At 37.0% G+C, this 21,743-nt stretch overlaps 1 protein-coding gene and 1 long non-coding RNA gene across 2 annotated transcripts in view; both read left to right on the forward strand.

Moving 5' to 3' along the window:
* Positions 1–21,743, forward strand: part of LOC127504122 (uncharacterized) — a 1,137,365-nt gene that overhangs the window by 696,106 nt on the left and 419,516 nt on the right. The window lies entirely within an intron of this gene.
* gabra3 (gamma-aminobutyric acid type A receptor subunit alpha3) overlaps positions 1–21,743 on the forward strand; it is a 222,200-nt gene that overhangs the window by 39,129 nt on the left and 161,328 nt on the right. The window contains exon 3 of the mRNA XM_051878531.1: positions 20,145–20,266. Within this exon, the coding sequence (XP_051734491.1) occupies positions 20,145–20,266 (122 nt within the window). The remainder of the gene's footprint in view (positions 1–20,144; positions 20,267–21,743) is intronic.

Consider the following 21,743-nt stretch of genomic DNA (forward strand, 5'->3'; position numbering starts at 1 on the left):
AAATTCTGTCATTAATTAATCACCCACATGCCGTTCCACATCCGTAAGACTTTGGACTTGGTTTAGTCCAAATTTTCTGAAGACAATTGATCGCTTGTCACGATGAACAGATTTAATTTAGGCTTTAAAGTTCGATCAGCGAACATAAGCAGAAGCTCAACCAAACCTGCTATATGCGTGAGAACAAACCTCTTCTGGAAGCTCAAAAGTGCTGCGTAACACAGGAGAATGAACCTAATTGGTTATGCAGCACTTTTGAGCTTCCGGAAGAGGTTTGTTCTCGTGCATGTAGCAGGTTTGTTTGAGCTTCTGCTTATGTTCGCTGATCAATGTTTCCATGCGAGTAAAAGCCTAAATTAAATCTGTTGGTCATAACAAGCAATAGATTCTCTTCAGAAAATTTGGACTAAACCACTCAGTTCATATGGATTAGTTTTCCAATCTCTTTATGAAGTTTTTGAAGCTTCAAAGTGGAAGTCTGGAAATCTGACAGCATTCTGTCATCAAAGTCTTATGGGTTTGGAATGACATGAGGGTGAGTAATTAATGACAGAAATTTCATTTTGGGGTGAACTAACCCTTTAATTACTATATACATACATGTACTATGTACTTATTTATTCGTGTTGTATTGCAACACTTTTGCTGCTATCGAGGTGAGCTTTGTGTGCTTGAAGTGGGCTAGTATGCACCGCTGCATACCCTCACTTTTTCTTGCGTACCGGCATTTCTCACATGTTGCCAGTATACTCTGACCCCACAAACGGAAACATAGAATCAGGCTATTAATTAGTTGTATACATTGCATGTTCAGAGCTTTTATAAGCTGTACAAACTGAACGAACCAATTATCTGTGCAATATGACAGAATTGTTTAATTTTGCATGAGTGGTTCAGACTAGTCCCAAGTCATCTTCATCTCTGCAAAGCATTTGACATGTTTTACAGTACATTTTAAAGATTTCCTTTATTTGGGTAGGTATTTACTCGTATAATATATTACAAACATAAAAAAGCTGACTGCAGACCATATACAACACCATAAATGTGGTGGCTGCTACATTGGTTCATCACTTTCAGTATGAAGACCAAATTATCTGAACTATATCAGCGCTACAAGGAATAGTGCTATAAGCCATTTCAAGAGAAACATATGATACTTGGAACAATTGATTGTTCTGTTGTTCAGAGCACACTCTGACCAATAGAATTTGAGCAATACAGTTCTCTGGGAGACATCAAATTGTATCATTAAGAATTTTGTGTCTTCTTGTTGTTCTGTCCCAGAAACACAAGCTCATTACTTGGTTGTAAATAATTGATATAGATAAAAAACAAAAAAACAAACAGAATAAACAAGACTATTAAATGGACAAACCAGGGTCTTGTTACAGCATGCTTCATTTTGCTGTGCCGAATACATTTCCTTTTGACTAAAGTGAGAGACTTAAATAGTGCTGTTTATTCAGCTGACCCATTTCCCTTACAGTCAGAGAGGGTTCTTTGGGTTTGATAAGCTTTTATTGTGATCCATAGCCCTTTGTTGCCTAGACTCTTCCCAAGTAAATTTAATTTCAGCCTTCCCAGGCATGTACAAAATAAAACCTTGGACCAAAAAAAAAAAAAAGAAGTATCCAAGAAATGAGGCAGTGCAAGCCAATAGACCAAGGCTAAATGTTAGCATTAAAGTTGGTCTTCTGTCAGGGAAAGAAAAAAAAAAAAGTCCAACATGTCTTAGTGCAGATTAGATGTGCTTAATGTTATTTAGGCAAGCTTCTGAAAATCGGATCATATATTAATAAGCATTTAGAACGGTGAAAGCACTCTTCCACTATCTCCATCATCACACTCACTTCGCCATATCAGAGGCACTACACGGAGACAACGTAATAATAACAACACATCTTGTGTCCTTGTTGTCCCCAGCTTCAAAGATACTTGCCTGTAAAGCTTCAGGAGATTGATTGAGCTACAAATATGTTGTTAAACAAGTCTAAATGACTACTGACACTCTTACTTTGACTGCCAGGTCCTTATATTAGTCTATTCTGGATGGCAGATCAAACCAGCTGAAACCCTCTGCGCATACTAACAAGGCAACCTCAATCACAAGAAAGACAAGAAAGTGGCTCTTTGACGTTGACCTCATCACACGCTTTTAGCTTCGACTTTTATTCCCCCATGCTGCAGAGAGAAACAATCCGTGTGGATGGCTCATATCCGCAGATATTTGCGTGCCTCCTCGAAAATGTAGTGAGCCCGGAAGACCCATGACCAAGTTTAGGCATAATCCCTTTAGACTTCAGAGCAGCAGAGTGCTTATACCTCATGAGTATCTCTTCGAATCAGCACAGCTGTCGCTCTGCGAGTCCTGCAGGCTCGCTGATGCTCTACGATACTATCACACGACTCTAAATCGGCTTTGCAACAGCACAGGCCGGAGACTTTGCTAATGGATAAAGTTGTCACAGACAAATCTTCCATATTAGCTAATGTCACTCTACGCATCGAAGCCACCCCTCGCTGTGTGCACGTGCGCCGATAGGCAGGGATTGATTAAACTATTATTCACAACAATCCATCTTTTACATATGAATGAGCCGCTTGTGTTTTGCCTCCCCGACGGAGTGCCGCAGAACCTCTTTTCCGTCACGCTCACACACAGGCACGCACCCCACCCCTTCGTGGTGCAATCTTGGGTTAACGATTGCGGATAGCTCAAACCTCTTTTGTTGTCTGTTTTGTTTGGAATCAGTATCAATGTAACTGTCTAAAGTGACATAAAATCAATGATAAAGAAGGGGAGAGAGCCACTCCTGCACTCCTTCCTTATGGATTACCTCTGAACTTCTCGCCGCTCCGGCCCTTCTCTCCCTCCGGATCTTAATGCATGCATTATTCACAGGCTTCAGAAGGAATGGGTGGCACTCAGAGATGTGACCGAGCCAACAAATAACATGCTGTCAATGGCTAGCGTGACGTTGTCATGGTTAATGTGTTAGAGGGTTGCGGGGAAAGGGTCGTTGAGGGGCAGGAGTCCACTTAGCAATTCTCAGCGTGCATCACTTACCAAGAGTTTCGACGTTCACCACCTCCAGCAGGGTAATTTATCAGTATTCGCAGTTGCATCACTACAGTTGAACACTAAGTACTCCTAAAAATATTGTCCTTCATCTAACTGCAGAATCCAGATTCATTACAAGTAGTGCATACAGTACGTTTCCAATGTTGTGATAATTCTACACTGTAAAAAATAATTGTTGGTTTACCTTAAAATTTTTTTACTTGTTTGCCTTAAAATTTTGAGTTTGTTGAAATTAAAAATTTGAGTTAATACAATGAAGGCTATTGGTTTAATCAACAGAAACTCAAAATATTATGTTATCTGGACCACATTAATTATTTAAATTGATTTGACAGAAGACAAAATGTTGTGATAACAATTCATGAAAACAGTGCAATACTGCTGACACTGATGCTAATTACCTAGTATATTCTTCCCTGTCTCACTGTAGCATTTCTACACTTGTTGATAAACTGAGTAATAGCGTTGTCAGCATCAGAAACGTTAAGTGGCTGATGGTCTCAGCTGGCTTTGTGGGAAACTGATTACACTCCCCGTTGGCCTAGCGGAGGGTATTTCTGAAGGGCTGCAGGCCAAAAGGAGGAAATCAATGTCACCATCCGACTGCGTGGAACGAACGCTATCTCATTCCAGCCGCAACATGAGCCTTTTTTTTTTTTTTTCGAAGGAGGATTTTACACATCACGTGTTTGGTTCACACAAGAGGAGAAAGGAAATAAAAGGATGTGTGTTTCAACATAAATCCTACTCTGTCAGTGGTCAGAAAATACTGTATTTATAGTGAAAATGACCTTCAATACATTTTGAGTGGAAAGCATTGTTTTTTTTAGGTACATTATTAAAATATCTTTGATTCGTGCTGTGTATTCTCCAGGGTACTCTGCAGGACTTTGTAAATGTGTAGTGAAGCTCGGGAAGGCCTGTCAAATTTGGAACGTCAGCTGTGGATGTTTTAATCCTCCCCGCTGATTTGCTTCTTAATTGCACTGAGGGAAAATCACAGGTTTAATACAGCTGTGCTGTTTTGAGCACATTTCCATTTTTTTGTTGCAGACACAGGCTTTCTTTTGATCGCTGACACTAACTTTAATGTATTTTTTTGAGGAATTTGTTTTATTTTATTTTTTCAAATCCATAAATGGTCTTAGTGGACTGAGGAGAGAGCTTCAAATTGTGAATCTTGGAGTATGCCTACAAATAAAAATAGCAAGATAGCAAGAAAATAGCAAAGGAAAATCCTGTTTTACTTGATTATGCATACATATATATTTTTTTTTCAATCATCATTGTATTGCATTTACACATCATTGTGCATCATTGCGTTATATGTTTTGCCCCCCACAATAAAAACCACAGAGCTTTGATTAAAAGATTAAGCACTTAAATATCATCTTACGAAGACATTTTATTGGGTGATATGATATTGATATTGATATTGATATTGATAAATATGATATTTATATGCAGTTTATGAAAGCAGTCTGCTATTGTTATAGATATCTCATTGATTTACATTACAAGCTATCAGAATTTCAACTCAGTTTTTGGCCATATAAATATCAGTAACTGCACCAAATTGCATGTTTTTGCTCAGTTTGGAATAAATAAATAAATTTGGTGTTTTTTCCTTCTAAAGTGTGAGCTCCATATTATACTATATGAGCCATAAAAAGCCTGAATCATGATACTCGAGAAAAAAAAAAAAAATGCATATTTTTGTCTAAAGGTTCAATAATCAACACTCTTAATGATTTCCTTCTCTTTCTAACTGTCTTTTTGAATCTTTGTCCTCCTTCTCACCCTTCCTGAAATTATTCCTCATTGTCTTCAAGATAAATGTGTCTGACACTCAAATGTGAGGAGGCTTGGCTGAACTGATAGAGAGTTTTGTCATAGTCTATCAGAAAATAATGGCAAAGGTCGCCATGATTAGGGTGACCAGACGTCCCGTTTTTCCCAGGACAGTCTCGTATTTCAGCTCTATTTTTAGTGTCCAGAATTATTATGAAAAAAAAATCATGTTTTGTCCTGTATTTCTTCTTTCCTAAATTGTCTTTATTGCTAGGTGATCATAAAAGCTAGTAGTAGTCTTCTGTCACACGAGAATAGCCTAAACAAAGGTAGCCAATCTTGTCATAGTATATTTTGGAGAGCAAAATTACCATCCAATCACAATTCGTTGGTTAACTTGCAGTTAGTAAAGGCTGGATAATAGAGTCCACGGAGGAGATCAAGTCAGACGTGAAGATGTCAAAGAAGCCTGTGTGTACTTTTAACGAGGATCTTCAAACAGTAAGTTGTGAAAAAAGAACCGTGCTGTATCGTGTTGAATGACACACACCAGCTATCACTCTCTCAGACAGTGTGCAATCCCGAATTCAGTTCTCTTTGCGCCTGAATGGTCAAACACAGACACGGTTGTCAAAATGCCCAAGTATCTCATGTAAATACAGTCGGTTATGGCTTAAGTGAACGTAAACAGCTCAGTAAAAATCAGATATGTGCAAAGACTATAGATATAGATCCTTGAAAAGGACTTTGATATGTGTATATGTATATATAGGATCCAAGCGTTCGGTCTTAAAGTGACAGTGGCCTAAAATACCTGTCTGTGTCATTAATTTTAATCAAACAACAAAAGATGTTAAAGAAAATGTATAATTAATAATACATGTTAAATTAGCCTACTGTACTTGAAAGAGATAGTTTGTTTAATTTTTATCTCTATCTTATTTAATCTATTGTTTGTCGTTTCCATCCCGTCCCGTGATCCACCATGACAAATCTGGTCACCCTAGTTCTGATGGTCAGGCTATGTGTTTGCTGAAAATGTACAGTGGTACTCTTTTCTGGCAGAGTTAGACCCACAGCATGTATGAACAGATATTTGCATCTCTACAATCTGCTCCCAATCACAGTAATTGCTTGTTTCTGTATAGCATAGTGAGTATCGTGGAATGGAGATAGAAAGAACTAACACCACTGAGCTTTTGTAGTGAAATTAGAACACACTGTGCATGATGGGTGTAGCAGCACTGAAAGTAGATTCAATGTCTTTGCTGTCTGCATCACATGCACCATTTTAAGGTTAACATGAAATAGCATTTGCAACCTGAAATAGTGTTTAAAGGGGTGTGTGTGACATGTATCATCTGCAATATTAACTATCCTTCGAAGTATTAGGTTTCAACCTAATAATCTCAAATATATCTTACTCAAATAATCTAATGTACCTAGTGATACAAATGTAATATATATATATATATATATAGAAAGCGGTTCAAATGTTGACTTATATCTTACCAAGATGCGATATGTAGTTTATGCTCTTTATTATGCACATACATGCGTCCTCTAAATTGGGATTTGTCGCCCAATTAACAAACTAATGACTTGTTGCCACCTACTGGCAGTTAAGTTTTATACTTAAAGTATCATTTAATTTTATTAATTAAAAATAATCGCATAGCATTATGAAATTGTAAATGCAGTGCAAATGCATTCAAGCCACCTCTGAGCTGCATTAAACAGACTGTAATAGAACAGAATAATAGAATTTACTGATTAAATGTAACAACAGCCACACAACCACACAGCTGTCCATGACAGATCAAACCAGTGAAAGTACCAGCACAAAAACACACTAATTATTGTTATTGATGAAAATCCCAGAAAACGTAGTGATATCATTTTTGTCAATATCGCACACACTTAATAGTGTTATAGATTTTCTGAGTGAAAATGTATGCCGGGAGTTGATTTTATTCATTAGGCATTGATTGGACTGTGAAAAATGGCCATTTCTACAAGATCTGATTTGTCTCATTCACTAATTATTGCATGGATTATTCATATTTACACGTACAGGAGAACTTCTCACAAAAAAAATTCTGCCTAATTCACAACACGTGTACTCACGTGAATTTGTTCTTAGCCTCGTTCTAACGTTAATGAATTTGGAGTATTCTAAATGAGCGACCGCGTGCCTAAGGATAATTGCATAAAACACACCCAAGCCATGTCCATATAAGGGCTTTCCGCACACCCTTTCCTTTCTTTGCTCACAGCAAACATGACGCTCTCTAAAGACGCACTCTCGCCTGAGATCACGGCCAGCAAGATCCTCGAGCAGTGCCAAATGTGCCATCCTCAAAACAAGTTCAAATGCAATAAACACCTTTTACACAGACCCAGATTACATATATATGATGAAATATATTTAAGATCTATATCTATGTATAAAAATTTATCTTAACATGTTTATAACGCGACTCAGGGTGTGATTTTTGCGTATGAGTGGTTTCAGTTGTTGTTTCATAAATTTAAAACAAAATTTATTGATGAATCAAGATTTGTTTGTGAAAACGTTCGTACACAGATTTCATACACACATTTGTGTTAGTTAACAAGATTTCATGTTGACTTTAAAATACCTTAGAGAAAGACTGTTTGTAGCTACAGTATAGAATCAGTATCCATTAGATGCCTCATTGTCTTTCGGTCTTCTCTTTTAGACTTTTGTTTTCGCCATTTCGGTTGTATTTTAAGCCAGATGCCAGATAATAGAGACATGTGGCGCTATTAAATAGCTTTCATGTAATAATCTAAAATGCCATCATTTGTCAGACTAGTTGCTTGGTCACTGATGCACAATCACTGACATTAAGTGCCACTGGAACATATGTAACATGAACCCCTGGCAGTGAGTAAATAAGTGATATATGACAAACCTCAAGACCAAGAAAATAGGAAATGGAATAGTATTTGAGACTCCAATAAAATATTACAGTGCAGTCATGACCTGTCTGAGGCTGGGTGGAAAATCAATGTTCGCTCAGAATACCTTGGGCTATCTAATGAAAGCTACAAACTGTCTGTAAAATAAAGAATGCAGTTAAAATAGGAGAAGGCTGGGAGACACATTCAGAAAAATGTACAAAATAATCATTTAGACTACAGGCACAAATATGCTCTCTTTGAGTTGATATATTTGGTGGATTTATAATTAATTCATGCAGATGATCTTAATATAGCTGAAACCTCTAAAACAAGTATACAGAAGCTTTTAATGAACAAAGTTGGGAAAAAAAAAAAAAAAAAAAAAGTTATTAAGTGTCAGTTCAGAATGACTTCCTTTAAACTACTTCAGAGATTTCTACTCCCGGAGACTTTGGAGCAAATTTAAAAAGAACTGAATAGGGTCTTGAATACATTTGACTTCCAGAGGTGCTTCTCATTGTTTAATTAAACGTTTTAAGTTTGTAGATACAGTGCCTTGAGTTAATTATCACTGACAGAATGTAGAAAAATAAAATTAAAAATTTACTTAGCAAGAGTTTAACAAGAATGATTTAAAACATTTCTAAACGGCCTGTTCCGATGGAAGAACAAAGTACCACCCTTAAGGGTATTCACTCTGACAGCAATTTGCCACGAGAAAGCACCCAGAAAGAAAAAAAAAAAAAAGAGAAAAAAGAGAAAAAAAACACACTTCAAGCAAATGAACAGTGATATGATGTGGTGAATGCCAATGGTAATGGAGACACTGAAGACATATTTATAACACTTTCTCCTCAATGATATGTTATTTTATTTATTTATAATTGCAGCAAACTTGACCAAAATGGATAACATCTTTTTTTTTTAATCATCAATACATTCCATTTCTGGTCAAATTTACAATAGCTATGATTCAAGGCCATAACCATGTCTTGAACATTGTTGATCGTAGGCATTGACCAATTTTTTAGAAAGCATTGGGAGACCAATTTCTTTTTAGAAAGCACAAAGAAATAAACCAAAATTAAACTAATACTAGTTGGGAAATAATCATTTTGAACTATTCACAAATAATATTCGCATTAATTTGCATTAAATATGCACACATGTACTTGTATTTGTAGGCCTATACCTAATATGTCGAAAACGTAAAACGTTTCTTCCCTAGTCTTGTCACACTGAGTTAGGAATTATGTGAATCATGTAAATTTTCAATTCAAAACAGCTATATCTGAGAAAAAAGTCGAGTAGTTTACATCACTGAATGCTATTGACGGTGGTTTAGCATTTCTATCGTAAAACATTTGACTTGTTTTAAATGCTTCGCTATTTACATCTTACCTCACTCTCTTTCAGCGTTAAACTGACGCTACACGCTGGAATTTACGTTCTGCTTCTGTAAACACTAAACCCCGCCTACTTTGATTTGATTAGCTATCTCAATCATTTTGACATTGAGGAGCGCTGTTAGACCACTGAGGCAGACCAGACTAAAAATGTAACTTTCAAACCTTTTTGTCCACCTAACAACATACAGAGCGCTGCATAATGAAGTGCAGCAGAGCAGTGCAAGGAATGCCTACTGTACGATCAACAATATACAGCCACTTACAGCAAACTCAAGTGAGACAATTTCTGTTGGTAAATGTACCGTTAAATGAGAGAGTTCCAGCCAGTGTGACATTTTCTTAGACGTTTTCAAAAGGTTTGCTGAAGATGTTCTATGAAACATGGATCAGGAATGGGCAACTCTGGTCCATCCATTGTTTATGGAGTTAAAAGTACTACACTTATATTGGTACCAAGTTTACTGATAATTAGCCCAAATATTTAATAAACAAAGAAATCTGCGGACCATATGATGTTCAGAGGGCACAGATTCTGCGTTTTGAGCATTTTTGCCTATAGTGGAAACACAAAAGGAGGTATTTTGAATAATGTTCATACTAGGGGTGTGACGAGACACTTAGCTCACGAGATTGGGTTCACGAGAACGAGATGAGATTTTTGCACAGTATTTTTAAGAAATCCTCAATGACAAAATTCATGACTGGAAACGTATTCTGCAGGTGCATTTTAACTAATCATCTTGTAATGAATGTCATTTCAGTTCTACTTTCTGAGTATGAATTATCATATGAAAGACAACAATATACAAGCACTGTAAAAGGTTTTGCCACAAACTCAACTGACTGGCTTCTCTCCTGTATGATTTCACATGAGTCTCTTCAGACCTTACTGTACATGCCTTATGAGCTTCCAGAACGTCTGATTGAGCCTCCTAATTGAACTCCTTTCCACAAACTGAACATAGAAATAAAAACAGTATAAATAACAAACATAAAGAACACATTTTTTTCTTAGTCTTATTAAGTACAAACAGTAAGTGCAACCATAATCAAAGTACTCTCTCAATATTCAAAGTGCAAACACCAGAGCTAAGAGGTGGTTAAGACTATACAGCCCAGTCTAAGATAGGTTTGATATTGGGAGACAGGCTATTATATGTAGCCTAATTTGCTAGCATCAGGGAGCTTGCGTTTTACTTTCGCTTTCGAATTCGCAGTCGCACATAATCTATGTATAGGGAGCGGTGGTGCTGAGCGAGCATTCGAACAGATAAGACATTTATTAGACGCTTAGGCTCTGTTGCACAAAAGATTCTCCACCATGGTCTTGTCAGTTATCTCGCCTTACCCTCATCACATGATCAGTGAACTGTGAGATTCTGGATGAGCAGAGCAGATGTTTATAATAGTTTACAGTTGAAGCAACTGTTATCCAACTAAATGAAATGGTTTTTATTTCTATAAAATAAATAAATTAATTAAAAAAAACAGCAGAGGAGGCGGTGCTGTGGTGGGCACTGTAATCTAATGTAATGTAAACATAGCAGCGGCATATTCTATGCTAATTTTACCCTCACGCTCTGTCATGGTGATATTGCCGATAGCTTTTCACTTGACTTGTCACATTTTAATATCGTGAGATCTCGTGGCACAAGATCTCATAACACCCCTAGTTCATACAGTTCTTTTTTTCATACCAAATAAAGCATGTAGTGTCTAGGGGCAAAAAGGACAAAAAAAAGTCCCATACAAGAATCCTAAATGTGGTCTATATAGCTTACGTGCTGTGATGTATGTCAAGTGTCTAAAGCCATAGGATAGCTTTGTGTGAGTACTATACTACTGTAGTTATGCTGTAATTATTTATTCATCTTCCTCTTTGCAGTAGCTCTCAAATCACATTCACGCTTGTGTATATTCAAATATGTCACTGCACTAGATTTGACAATAATGACACCAAATGCCACTTGTGTGTTAGTAGCCTATCACGGCAGAGCAAGTTTGAATATGCACATGTGTATATTAGATTTGAGAGCTACAGCGCAGCGTCTATTCTTCTCAAAAATCTGTTTTGTGGATTCAGTCAAATAAGTAGTTTTATGGAATCAGCTACTTTTAATGTTTTATGATGCTTTTTTTTTTTTTGTCTTGTTTGAAATTTGACATTATTGTGCCACTGTGGGGAAAAAAGCAGCTAAGAAAAACTACAAAAGCATACCATGGAAGAAGGAAAGTCATGAATTTGGAAAGATATATAAGGCTGTATAAATTATTATGATAGATTTATAAATAAATTATTGGTATATTTTTATTTTTAACATTGTCATAGTTTGCCCAATATTCAACCAAGTGTTTTTGTGTACTGCAAGGTGTCTCTCCAAGCATTTATTTCAACTGTAGGCTTTTTAGGTGTTATTAGATACATAATAATATATTGTGATAATTGCTGTTAGCAGGCTTTTTAAATATTGTTGGTGATATTCTTTTAAATTGGCATGTTTAAAAGGGGCCTGCAAGAAAGCAAAATGTTTAGGTTATTATTTATATATTATTCATTCTGTCAATAGATTTGAAGCTGATAATGATGCTACCAAATTGTATGTTTTTTTAATGGAATTTATAGGTTATCAGCCAATAGTATCTAAATGGGCTGACCGGGTTCTTGTGCTGTTTAATGTACTTGAGAGATGTTTGACTTACATTTTACTGTTATATTCTCTAAATGTTATTGAGTGTCATGTGCATATTTCCATTTTTTTTTTTTTTTAAATGGAATTGAATGATAATTATTTTCTATCACCAGCTTTGGTAGTGTCCACAACAGACCACAGGACTTTGTCTAGTGAAACTTGTGTTGTCATGTTATTTGTTTTATAATGAAATACTAAAATGGTTTAAACAATTCTATTAATATCTTTTCTGCTTCAGAAGGTGATTGTATGCTAACAAAGTAATTTCCTGCATTATTAAACCCCCTGCAGTTTTCGTAAAGTGCATAATCTGAACCGTGTGTGTTCAAACACATTATACAATATTCAGGAGTTCATTTGAACACTGTCTCTTTGCTGCACTCACTCTATTGAAATATTATGTGTACTGTATGTATACATACGAAATAGGGGCGCCTCAGTGAAATGAATCACATTTGCTACATTCTGGGCCTCCTGAATATTTTTCCTTGCCACTTACTTTCTAAGAAAGAGGAATAGGGTGAAGATAGAGGAATAAGGAAGGAGATTAAAAAAAGGAGACATGAGATTGAGAGAGAGAGAGAGAGAGCGAGAGAGCTTCAAGGATACCAATACAGAGAATGTGTAGGGATGGGGGTGGAGGAAGGGTGTTACGAGGAAAAGTCAATTTTTTATTTGCGGGGATGATGTGGTGGTAATGAAGAGGGATGAAGCAGCTGCCGCCAGGGCTCATGATCCTCCAGCCTGGCATCTAAGAGAGAGAAATTCCAATCCACTCACACACCTCACATAACACCAGATGGGGACACACATGTTTTATGTTTGGCTGCGCACAGATGATGCATGTTTCCTGTCCAATCTGACTGACCGTGTCACCTCAAATCAAGCAAATTTATTGATTGGGTTTGCTTGCCTTTTTCTTTTTTTTTTTTTTGTTGGCAGTATTTGTGGACTCAAATGTGTTTTGCCCCCAGTGACTTCAGTACAACTCTTCTATAATGAACAAATAAACAAGCTTTTAATTCAAATTCTTTATATATATATATATATATATATATATATATAAAGTCATTTTAACCACAATTTCGGTTTTACCGAATGACACTTTTGGTTATACCGAATGACAATATTTTCAAACAATGCTAACAGACTGATAGATAAGTAGCTATTTAGCTTGCTAGCTAGATAGCAAAAGGACAATCAAACATTTCATATTTAGTACAAGTTTTTACAATATTACAACATTTTCCATGTTTTATAGCGGTTGTACCGAATGACCTGATGTTTCGGGACATGCGTATGAGCAAGTGAAAACATTAATTTTTCAAATAGTTAAAAGAGAGTTAGTTACTTTGCTTCATGACCATGTGGTCCTTTGCAGGTGTCTGAATGATGTCACATCCTGTCACATGATACTGACTGCATGACTTGATCCAAAATGGTCCCTTATATTGGTTACTCCGAATGACATCAATGAAATTCATTTTTACGGACATTCTTTCTCATAACAAAACAATGACTTCTACACATAATTTTAATACCATTTTGCACTATGTAAATATATGACGTTATAAAATCATGCCAGAATAAAAAATATATACATTTATTACATTTTAAGATATTTTAATCACAAATGAAATGGCTGTACTGGCCTTTGGACAGTTAAACCGAATGACCTTTTGAAGCTTCAAAATCTTTAAAATACCTTTATATGTAGCAAAATATAATTAAAACCATTTGGATTCAATAAAAGAGATCTAGTTGTACTACCTTACATACTTTGGATGTCATATCGTTATTATTAATTTTTTGTTAGTTTGTTTTTGAGACATGAGGGTGGGCTCTTTTAAGTGACATGTGAAGGCCAAGTATGGTAACCCATACTCAGAATTTGTCCTCTGCATTTAACCCATCCAAGATAGTGCACACACATTAGGAGCAGTGAGTAGTGAACACACAAAAACATTGCAAACCATGGACACACGCACCCTGAACAGAGGGCAGCAATTTTGCTGTGGTGCCCAGGGAGTGATTGGGTGTTAGGTGCCTTGCTCAAGGGCACCTCAGTCATTTAAGTATCGAACCCGCAACCTTTGGGTTACCAGTCTGACTCACTAACCATTAGGCCATGACTGCCCCAAATATAGATATAGATAGTAGAGAAGTGACAAGAAAATGATGAGCCAGACTTCATGCGTTTCACTAACCACTAGGCCACAGCTCCAGTGGAAACTTATATAGTTGAAAGTGATTGTTTGAGGTCAACGTTGAAGACTAGAGCCCTGGAAAGCATTTGAAGAGAAACTTCTCAAAGGTTTTCCTTTTACTCTATTGTAAAAATCTGTGGACAAAGAAACCTGGTAGCTTGTATCATCTTTCTTCACCTGTCTTTTTTTTCCCCCTCTGGCAATCGCTCCATACAGTACTTCACTTTTGCCCTACCATGCACTCACTCTTATCCTCCTCTGCTTGTTTTAATGGGCTGTAAATTACCTTTAAAGATTCGCCTTCACAAGGTTACATAAACCCGCTGGAGAGGCTGGGAAACAAACGCGAAGGAGGACTTGGATTGCAGCCTCATGAATCCCACTAATAAACCTCACTGAATGGCTCTCTTCACAGGCCGAGGTTCTCTGGCAAGCACCAGCCATTCATTAGCTTCAACTCAATATATAAAAATGCAATGTGGAGACACATCAAACCATGAAAAGCCATAACGTTCACCCCATCACCTCAGTCAATCAATCGGCATTAGCTGTTATTGTTCTACCTGATTGGTTTCTCCCGGATGCCTGTACATTTTATCTTCTCTACACACAGACGGTCATAGACAGTGTCCATTGTTCTTTCATTTATACTATGAGCCACTGAATACAGCAGCCATGTTTCTGACAAAGGAAAGAGGCTGCACCATCCACGGCTTATTAATATCAATGAGCTGACATACAAAGAAGCAGCAGTAAAAATGACATTAGACAGAATAGGCAAGGACGCAGTTTTCGTATACAAACGGTGCCCTGTAGTGTTATTAAAAACTGCAGTTTTTCATCTTGCTAGGATGGTAGTATCAGTCTGGGTGGTTTTCTTGATAGGAATAAATGATGAGCACCCCTTAATCAAACACACTGGGAGTATCATCAGCTTTCAAAATGTCACATCTCTGACGGACTGGTTGATCCTTCACTGGCCGGCTGACACACACACAGATCAGTCATATGGTATGCAGTTTCTTGAGCTGCGGGAGAGATACAAAGAGCCCCGTATCGGTCAATCAGTGCAAAGCTTTCGGCTAAGCCCCCACCACACTCAGGTGAGACAGGGTTTTTTCTGCAAGGAGATGTGAACCCAAAGAAAATGAATTAACATTGGATGGAGCCTGGTCTGCTGTTGCTGTGGGCTGAAGGCAGTTGTTCCGCCATGTTTACCTCTTAGTGCTGCTGCATTTTCAGCTCCACAATAGAGTCGACAGCCTCTTGAGATGATTCAGTACAAAATATGCTCTGATGGAGAAATACAGCTCACAAACACACTGGCACTGTAGAAAGACTTGTTTTTTTTTGTGTGTGTGTGTGTGTGTGTGTTTTTTGTAGATTCTGTTTGCTGCAACACTAAAAAGGATCTTGCTCATGTGTCAGCGTGATGATCTCTTTAATGGGCTCTTGTGACTATTTTTTACAAGTGAAGAGAGGAAAATAATTAATTCCAGCCTCTTTAGCCTCCTCAGTCCAGAGATTAGAAACTTTACAAACAAACAATGTTTAGTTAATGCTAATTGCATGCATATTAAATAGCAAAATACTGTTTTTTAAACCGTGTGTCTCGCATTATTCTGAACAATGAAAGTTTTATTTATGAAAATGTATCTTTACCAGTGCTGCAAGATGAATGCAAGAATAGCACATTTGCTCTCTACTGCATGCAAAATTGTTAAAGGGTTAGTTCACCCAGAAATTAAAATTCTGTCATTAATTACTCACCCTCATGTTGTTCCACACCTGTAAGACCTTTGTTCATCTTCAGAACACAAATTAAAATATTTTTGATAAAATCCGATGGCTCAGTGAGGCCTCCATTGACAGCATGATAATGAACACTTTCAAATGCCCAGAAAGGTACTAAAGACATATTTCAGAGCGTGTATCCAAAGTCACGCCCCCCAGTGGTGAACCATTGAAATTTCGAAACACTTATGACGTAACGAAGCCTCGTTTACTGAAATCACGTGACTTTGGCAGTTTGATACGCGCCGAACCACTGATTCGAAATAAAAGATTCGTAAAACTTCGAAGCTTCATGAAGCAGTGTTTTGAAATCGCCCATCACTAGAGATTGTTGAATAAAGTAGTTATTTTGTTGTTTTTTTGGCACGCAAAAAGTATTCTCGTCGCTTCATAACTTTAGGGTTGAACCACTGTAGTCACATGAACTGTTTTAAAATGTCTTTAGTACCTTTCTGGGCATTTGAAAGTGTTAATAAAAAAAGTGAGGTGAATCACAGAAGAACGGACCTTTCACATCGAACGCGAAATGGCTGATCATCTTCTGCTAATTCACGCCTGCATGCCAGGTGGCGCTGACCAACAATGCATTTTTCCTCATGTATGTGTCTCGTATATGACTTTAACTTCTTCTGCTGCATAATATACAGCTTTAAATTAAGATGAAAAAAGTTTGGTACTACATTAGAAACACAAACTATCTATAATGCTTACAAGAATACATAATAAAAGGTACAATTAGCATCAAACTATACTTCAGAATGTATGTGATTTTTAATATTGCTCAAAACGCACTTTAAACCATCATTAAATTGTTCTAAAAATACTATGAGCTGCACAAAAAAACACACAGAAAACATATTGTCATAATAATCTGTCTATTCGCCTTCATATTTCATCTGTAGAAAAATGTTTCTCTCAATTTATATATGATCTAAAGCTCAAATCTTATTGGACAGCCCGTTCATCGCTAAGCGACGGGAAAAAAATCGACACAGGTCGAAAAAAATCCTTGCTTTTTCACACTGCGAATGTTCGTGCCCAGTGTGAAAGGCTCCATAGAGAACAATTGTTTTGATTTAAGAGCGTTTTTTTTCATAACATAACACATTTCATAACAGTAATGATAAATAATGATAAATGTACAAAGACATTTCAGCTAAAAATATGGGATCATTTCTCTCAGTGTTCTCTCTCGGTGTCATTCATCCCACAAATGACTTGTTGTGCAGAAAAGGCTAGAACATATCAACAAGAAAATTTAAGTTTGTCCAGTAACGTGGTCAATGTTTTTTTTTTTTTTGGCTGACACAAAAGGACTTAGCAAAACCTAATAGAATTTTGTCACATGCAGTACGTGCGTTTTAGACATTTTGACAGTTTTACGTGCTATTTTAAGGCCTTTAAAGGTCAGCATGTAATTGGTGCAAGGTCGCTTCCAGCGCAGCCCTTGATTGAGGACAACACTCATTATCTCATCAGCTTTCTGTCTATCACGCCCTCCGTTGTGCCATTGCATTGTTCATCAGGGAATCACAGCCCCAGCAAGACATAATTATTCTGCATATTTCAGGTAATTAAAGAAACAGGGCTTGACTGCATATTCAAGACCCCATTTGCAACTTTTGGGAAATAATGCACCCAAATCCCAGAGCAGGGATTTCTGCAAAGCCATATTCAATTGTGTGACAGGTTTCACTAATCCACTTGGACTTACACAAGTTTTAGCACTTCTCTGTCTTTCCTTTTTCTCACTTCAACTCATTTTCCTACTGACTTGGTTTGCATGCCCTCAACTTTCCACAGTCACATAACTTTAGAGAAAATTTACATTTAAAAAAAAAAAAAAGTAATTAGAAATTAATTGTATTGTCTATGGTATTGAAATTGTAAATTAAATCTCTGTCACTTTTTTTCACCCCTGATGAGTTTACATCCCTGATAACAGATGTTTTTCATGCAACCAAGTGGAACAATGTGAAGATGACTGTTTAGTCACTGGCTAGATTTACTGAGGCATAAACAGCTATAAACAATTTTGCCACAAAGAGCGTCTGACTGTACGGTGAGTCCTTACATATAAAAAATCACTGATCTTTCAAAAAAAATCTTTCTGAAAGTCTGCATCAAATTGATATGTAGTTGTGTTTTACAAAATACAAGTTCAACCAATGTGGAGGATGCTTTTAAGGTTTGTGTCAACAAAATTTTGAAAGATATTATAACTGCAAGCAGAAATGCATGCTTTGCTTTTAAGATAAACCTGGCAAAAGAACTACAGTATCGTAGGATTGCATTCCACTGCATTGAGGAATTGCATCCTGAGGTTTACAAAAACATAAGGGGCTTGTATCAGGTAACTCAAGGAGAATCAGGAAGTTGGGCGTATGCTAGAAAGAACTAGGATCCAGTTTGAATTGTGGTCAGGCTTTAGTTGTTTTGATCGTTAGATGAAGTCAAGTTGTTATTTTCTCTCCAGGACTGGTCCTAGACACTTTCATAATGACTGCATCTCCTACCTGAGGGGGCTCCAATAGCAACATACAGTATGTTCAAAGAATGAAAGATCAAAGATTCTGACCAAGTTCAAACCCTTTCCCTCCCTATAGCCATCCCTCTATATATGACTTCAAGTCTTTTCTTGTTTTCTGGCCATCCTTCTTTCTGTTTGTTTCTTGTGCCGTATTTGTTTCTTTCCATTATATATATGGATAGGAGTCAAAATCTGCTAAGGGGTAATAATGGAACAACATTTTTAAAAGTGACCACTATATTTCTGCTAAAAAAAAAAAAAAAAAGATTTTCAAAAGTTTGCAACATCCATTTTTGACAAGCCAAACATGTCAGTCTTTGAGTAACATGTCATTTATTTAAGCCACAAAATTCCGTAAAATAACTATAATGAACTATGCAAAAAGCATTTTGAACATCTTCAGCACGTTCAAACATAGTTCACACCTAACACACGTGGCTGTCGGTTGGAATATTAGAACTAAAACATTGACATAACACACTCATGGGCATCAATCACTTCACTGAATACTTGCTGGCTAAGTAAATAATTTTTACCTTACGATCCATCTGTTTTCAAATCCACGTCATTTGAATATCATAACATTGATGTCTGTCAAACAATAACGTGCACAATACACTGTAGTGTTTACGAGAAGCAGAGGTCCAGTAAGTACATGTATTTCCTAGAAAACCCAAACTACCAGATGTTTGACTACGTCATCTCTTTCGGAGAAGAGGGAGAAAATGGCGGCCTAAGCGGCTTCAACATGCTGTCTGTCAGCGACGATAACATGCATAATACATTGCGCATGTGAGGATAAATTTGTTCTTTACTCACTGAAATTGAATTGGAATGACCAGTGAACTGAGGGAAATACTTTACACTGCATACTAAAGAGAATAATCACCAATCCAATTGAAAAACTTTGCCAGGTTAGTGATCATCGTTCAACATGTGCTGATTTTGACGGACATTTTTTATGCACAAACTACACATTCTGATTCTGACATTCCTGATTTAAATAATTTCAATTATTTCCTATTCCTGACTGATCTTTTTTTTTTTTTTCATAATTTTGGCAATAGATGAACTGTTAAATATACGATATACGACACTGCTGTGCCGTCATTTTAAAATCAAGTTTGTTTGGAGTTTGTTTTGGAAGTTCGGAACTTTCTGGAAAAGTTGGTAAACACCTTCAAACTACCATTGGTCCGTGGTGATAGGGTAGGTCTTCTCGTAATAGGTAGGTCTTCTCGTAGACCTCTAAGAAGACCTACGTAGATTACACAATAGGAATGTGCTCTTCTTAAGTTCATTTCTTCTGTTCAGTCCGTCAGAGTCAGACGTCCACGTCTAAAAAAGAACACATCGCAGAGCCACTTCATAGTAGAAAATGAAGTTGTTATTCGAATTGACACTGTTTTTCATGCTTAATGCTGTAAAGCTGCTTACTTTAAAGCAATACATTGAATAAAGTGGTATAAATAATCGTAACGTGACTGGAGTGCCGAATCGCAGAGCTTGTGGAAACACATCCACATCGCTATCAGATGCTTTCTTAACTGTTGTTTTCTCATAGCTGTTGTTTTTGTTGTGTACTACAGCTTGTATTTTGAACAACTTTTTACCCCTAAATGAAGAACAAAAAATAACTTTACTGTGAGTAAATCAGGGCCTTTACTTCCTTTACGAGACCTGAATCTCTTTCTTTTTTCTTCTCTACAGGGCCGTAACTGGGCACAGAGAACCCATTCCCGATGACAGCAAAGACAACATCACCATCTTTACCCGGATCTTGGACCGCTTGCTGGATGGTTATGACAACAGATTGCGCCCCGGACTAGGAGGTACGATAAATTTGTGTACACATTTCCTCCCTTATTGTCTCTAATGTCCACATGCTGGACTTACTGTTAGCTTGTGGATGGAGTATGATCTTTCTCAGTCTTGCTTTCATTTCAGCACTTCTTGCCACAAATCTCACACTTCTCAGATCTATAACAGATTGCGTTTTGGAACAGTGAAATCTTTTCTTGGCACTGTAATGTTTATCAATACCAAAATCTGTCACAGAACAGCACTCTCCCGAGATCACTTACAAATCCTAAGCTTAAGAAGCCCCAGGAGCTTTGTGTGTTATAGATGTCTGATAAAAAAAAATAAATAAAGAGGAAGTTCTGACCGCTGCTGTGATGGTGTGCCCACAGATTGCTCACTTAATAATAATGAAGAGGCTGATCGGATCCCCTGATCATTTTGGATTCAGAGCATTACCGTTAAATGCTGGTTTCTGAGCATCAATAAACTATAGTCTGTTTCCTAATGACATTTGCTGAAATGTCCCACCGAAATCCATTAGTTCATCTCCCTCTGTGTATATTTATCCTTCTCCACAGAGGTCTCACAGAGGGAATCCCTAGTGACCTCTGAAAGTACAGAGCCTAAATTGTGAGCCCAGCGGTGGGCAGTCAAAAATCAAGATGTATGTATTTGATTAATGGGCTAAGTCACATTGCCGCACCGAGAGCTGTGGGCTGATGCTGTGGAGCTGGACAGCTTCCATTGCCTTAAACTGCCTGAGTCCTGCTGTCTCTTCAATCCTGGCCTCCTTCCAGTCACCTCTCTCAATCTTTCCATTTCCACCCTGCTTTACATAGATGCTGATGTGTATTACAGTACTCATATTAAATTTGCTAACTGGAACATGATGACTTACTTAAGATGACTTTAAAGACCTACAGTGCATTATACACAGGACACATTTTTTAAGTACCCATATTATGCTCATTTACAAGTTCATAATATTATTTTTGGCATCTGCTAGAATACATTTACATGGTTTAACCGTTTCACACGTAAGTTTAAAATACACACCACAGCCACAATAGCTCTGTATGACAGATGCATCACTTTTATTTCATTTCTCTTTTTTTTTTTTTTAATTCAAAATATTCACAAACGTGTTAGCTATGCCATCAACTACCTGATATTCAGATTCTCAAATACGTGTAAGTGAATGTGTTTTGTTGTTTAAAAACTTTTATAATAATCATGTTAGTTGATCTGTAACACGCGAGGGGCGTCGCCATGTTAGTTTGCACCGCAATTCAGAGAATTCTATCTGTCGGATTTACAACAAATAAATTCATCCACTTCTCCCGAAATACATGAAAGTAAGTGACGGATGAAGTGAGAGAAGAATAGAGTCAACTTTATAGTGAACTACACAATGTGTATCTGATATGAATAAAACACGTTGCCAATTTATAATTGAAAGGATTGTTATTGCCGCTTCTATAGACATCAGTGCGTATTTTACAAACT

Source organism: Ctenopharyngodon idella, chromosome 21 (assembly GCF_019924925.1).
Source record: "Ctenopharyngodon idella isolate HZGC_01 chromosome 21, HZGC01, whole genome shotgun sequence".
Taxonomy (NCBI): domain Eukaryota; kingdom Metazoa; phylum Chordata; class Actinopteri; order Cypriniformes; family Xenocyprididae; genus Ctenopharyngodon; species Ctenopharyngodon idella.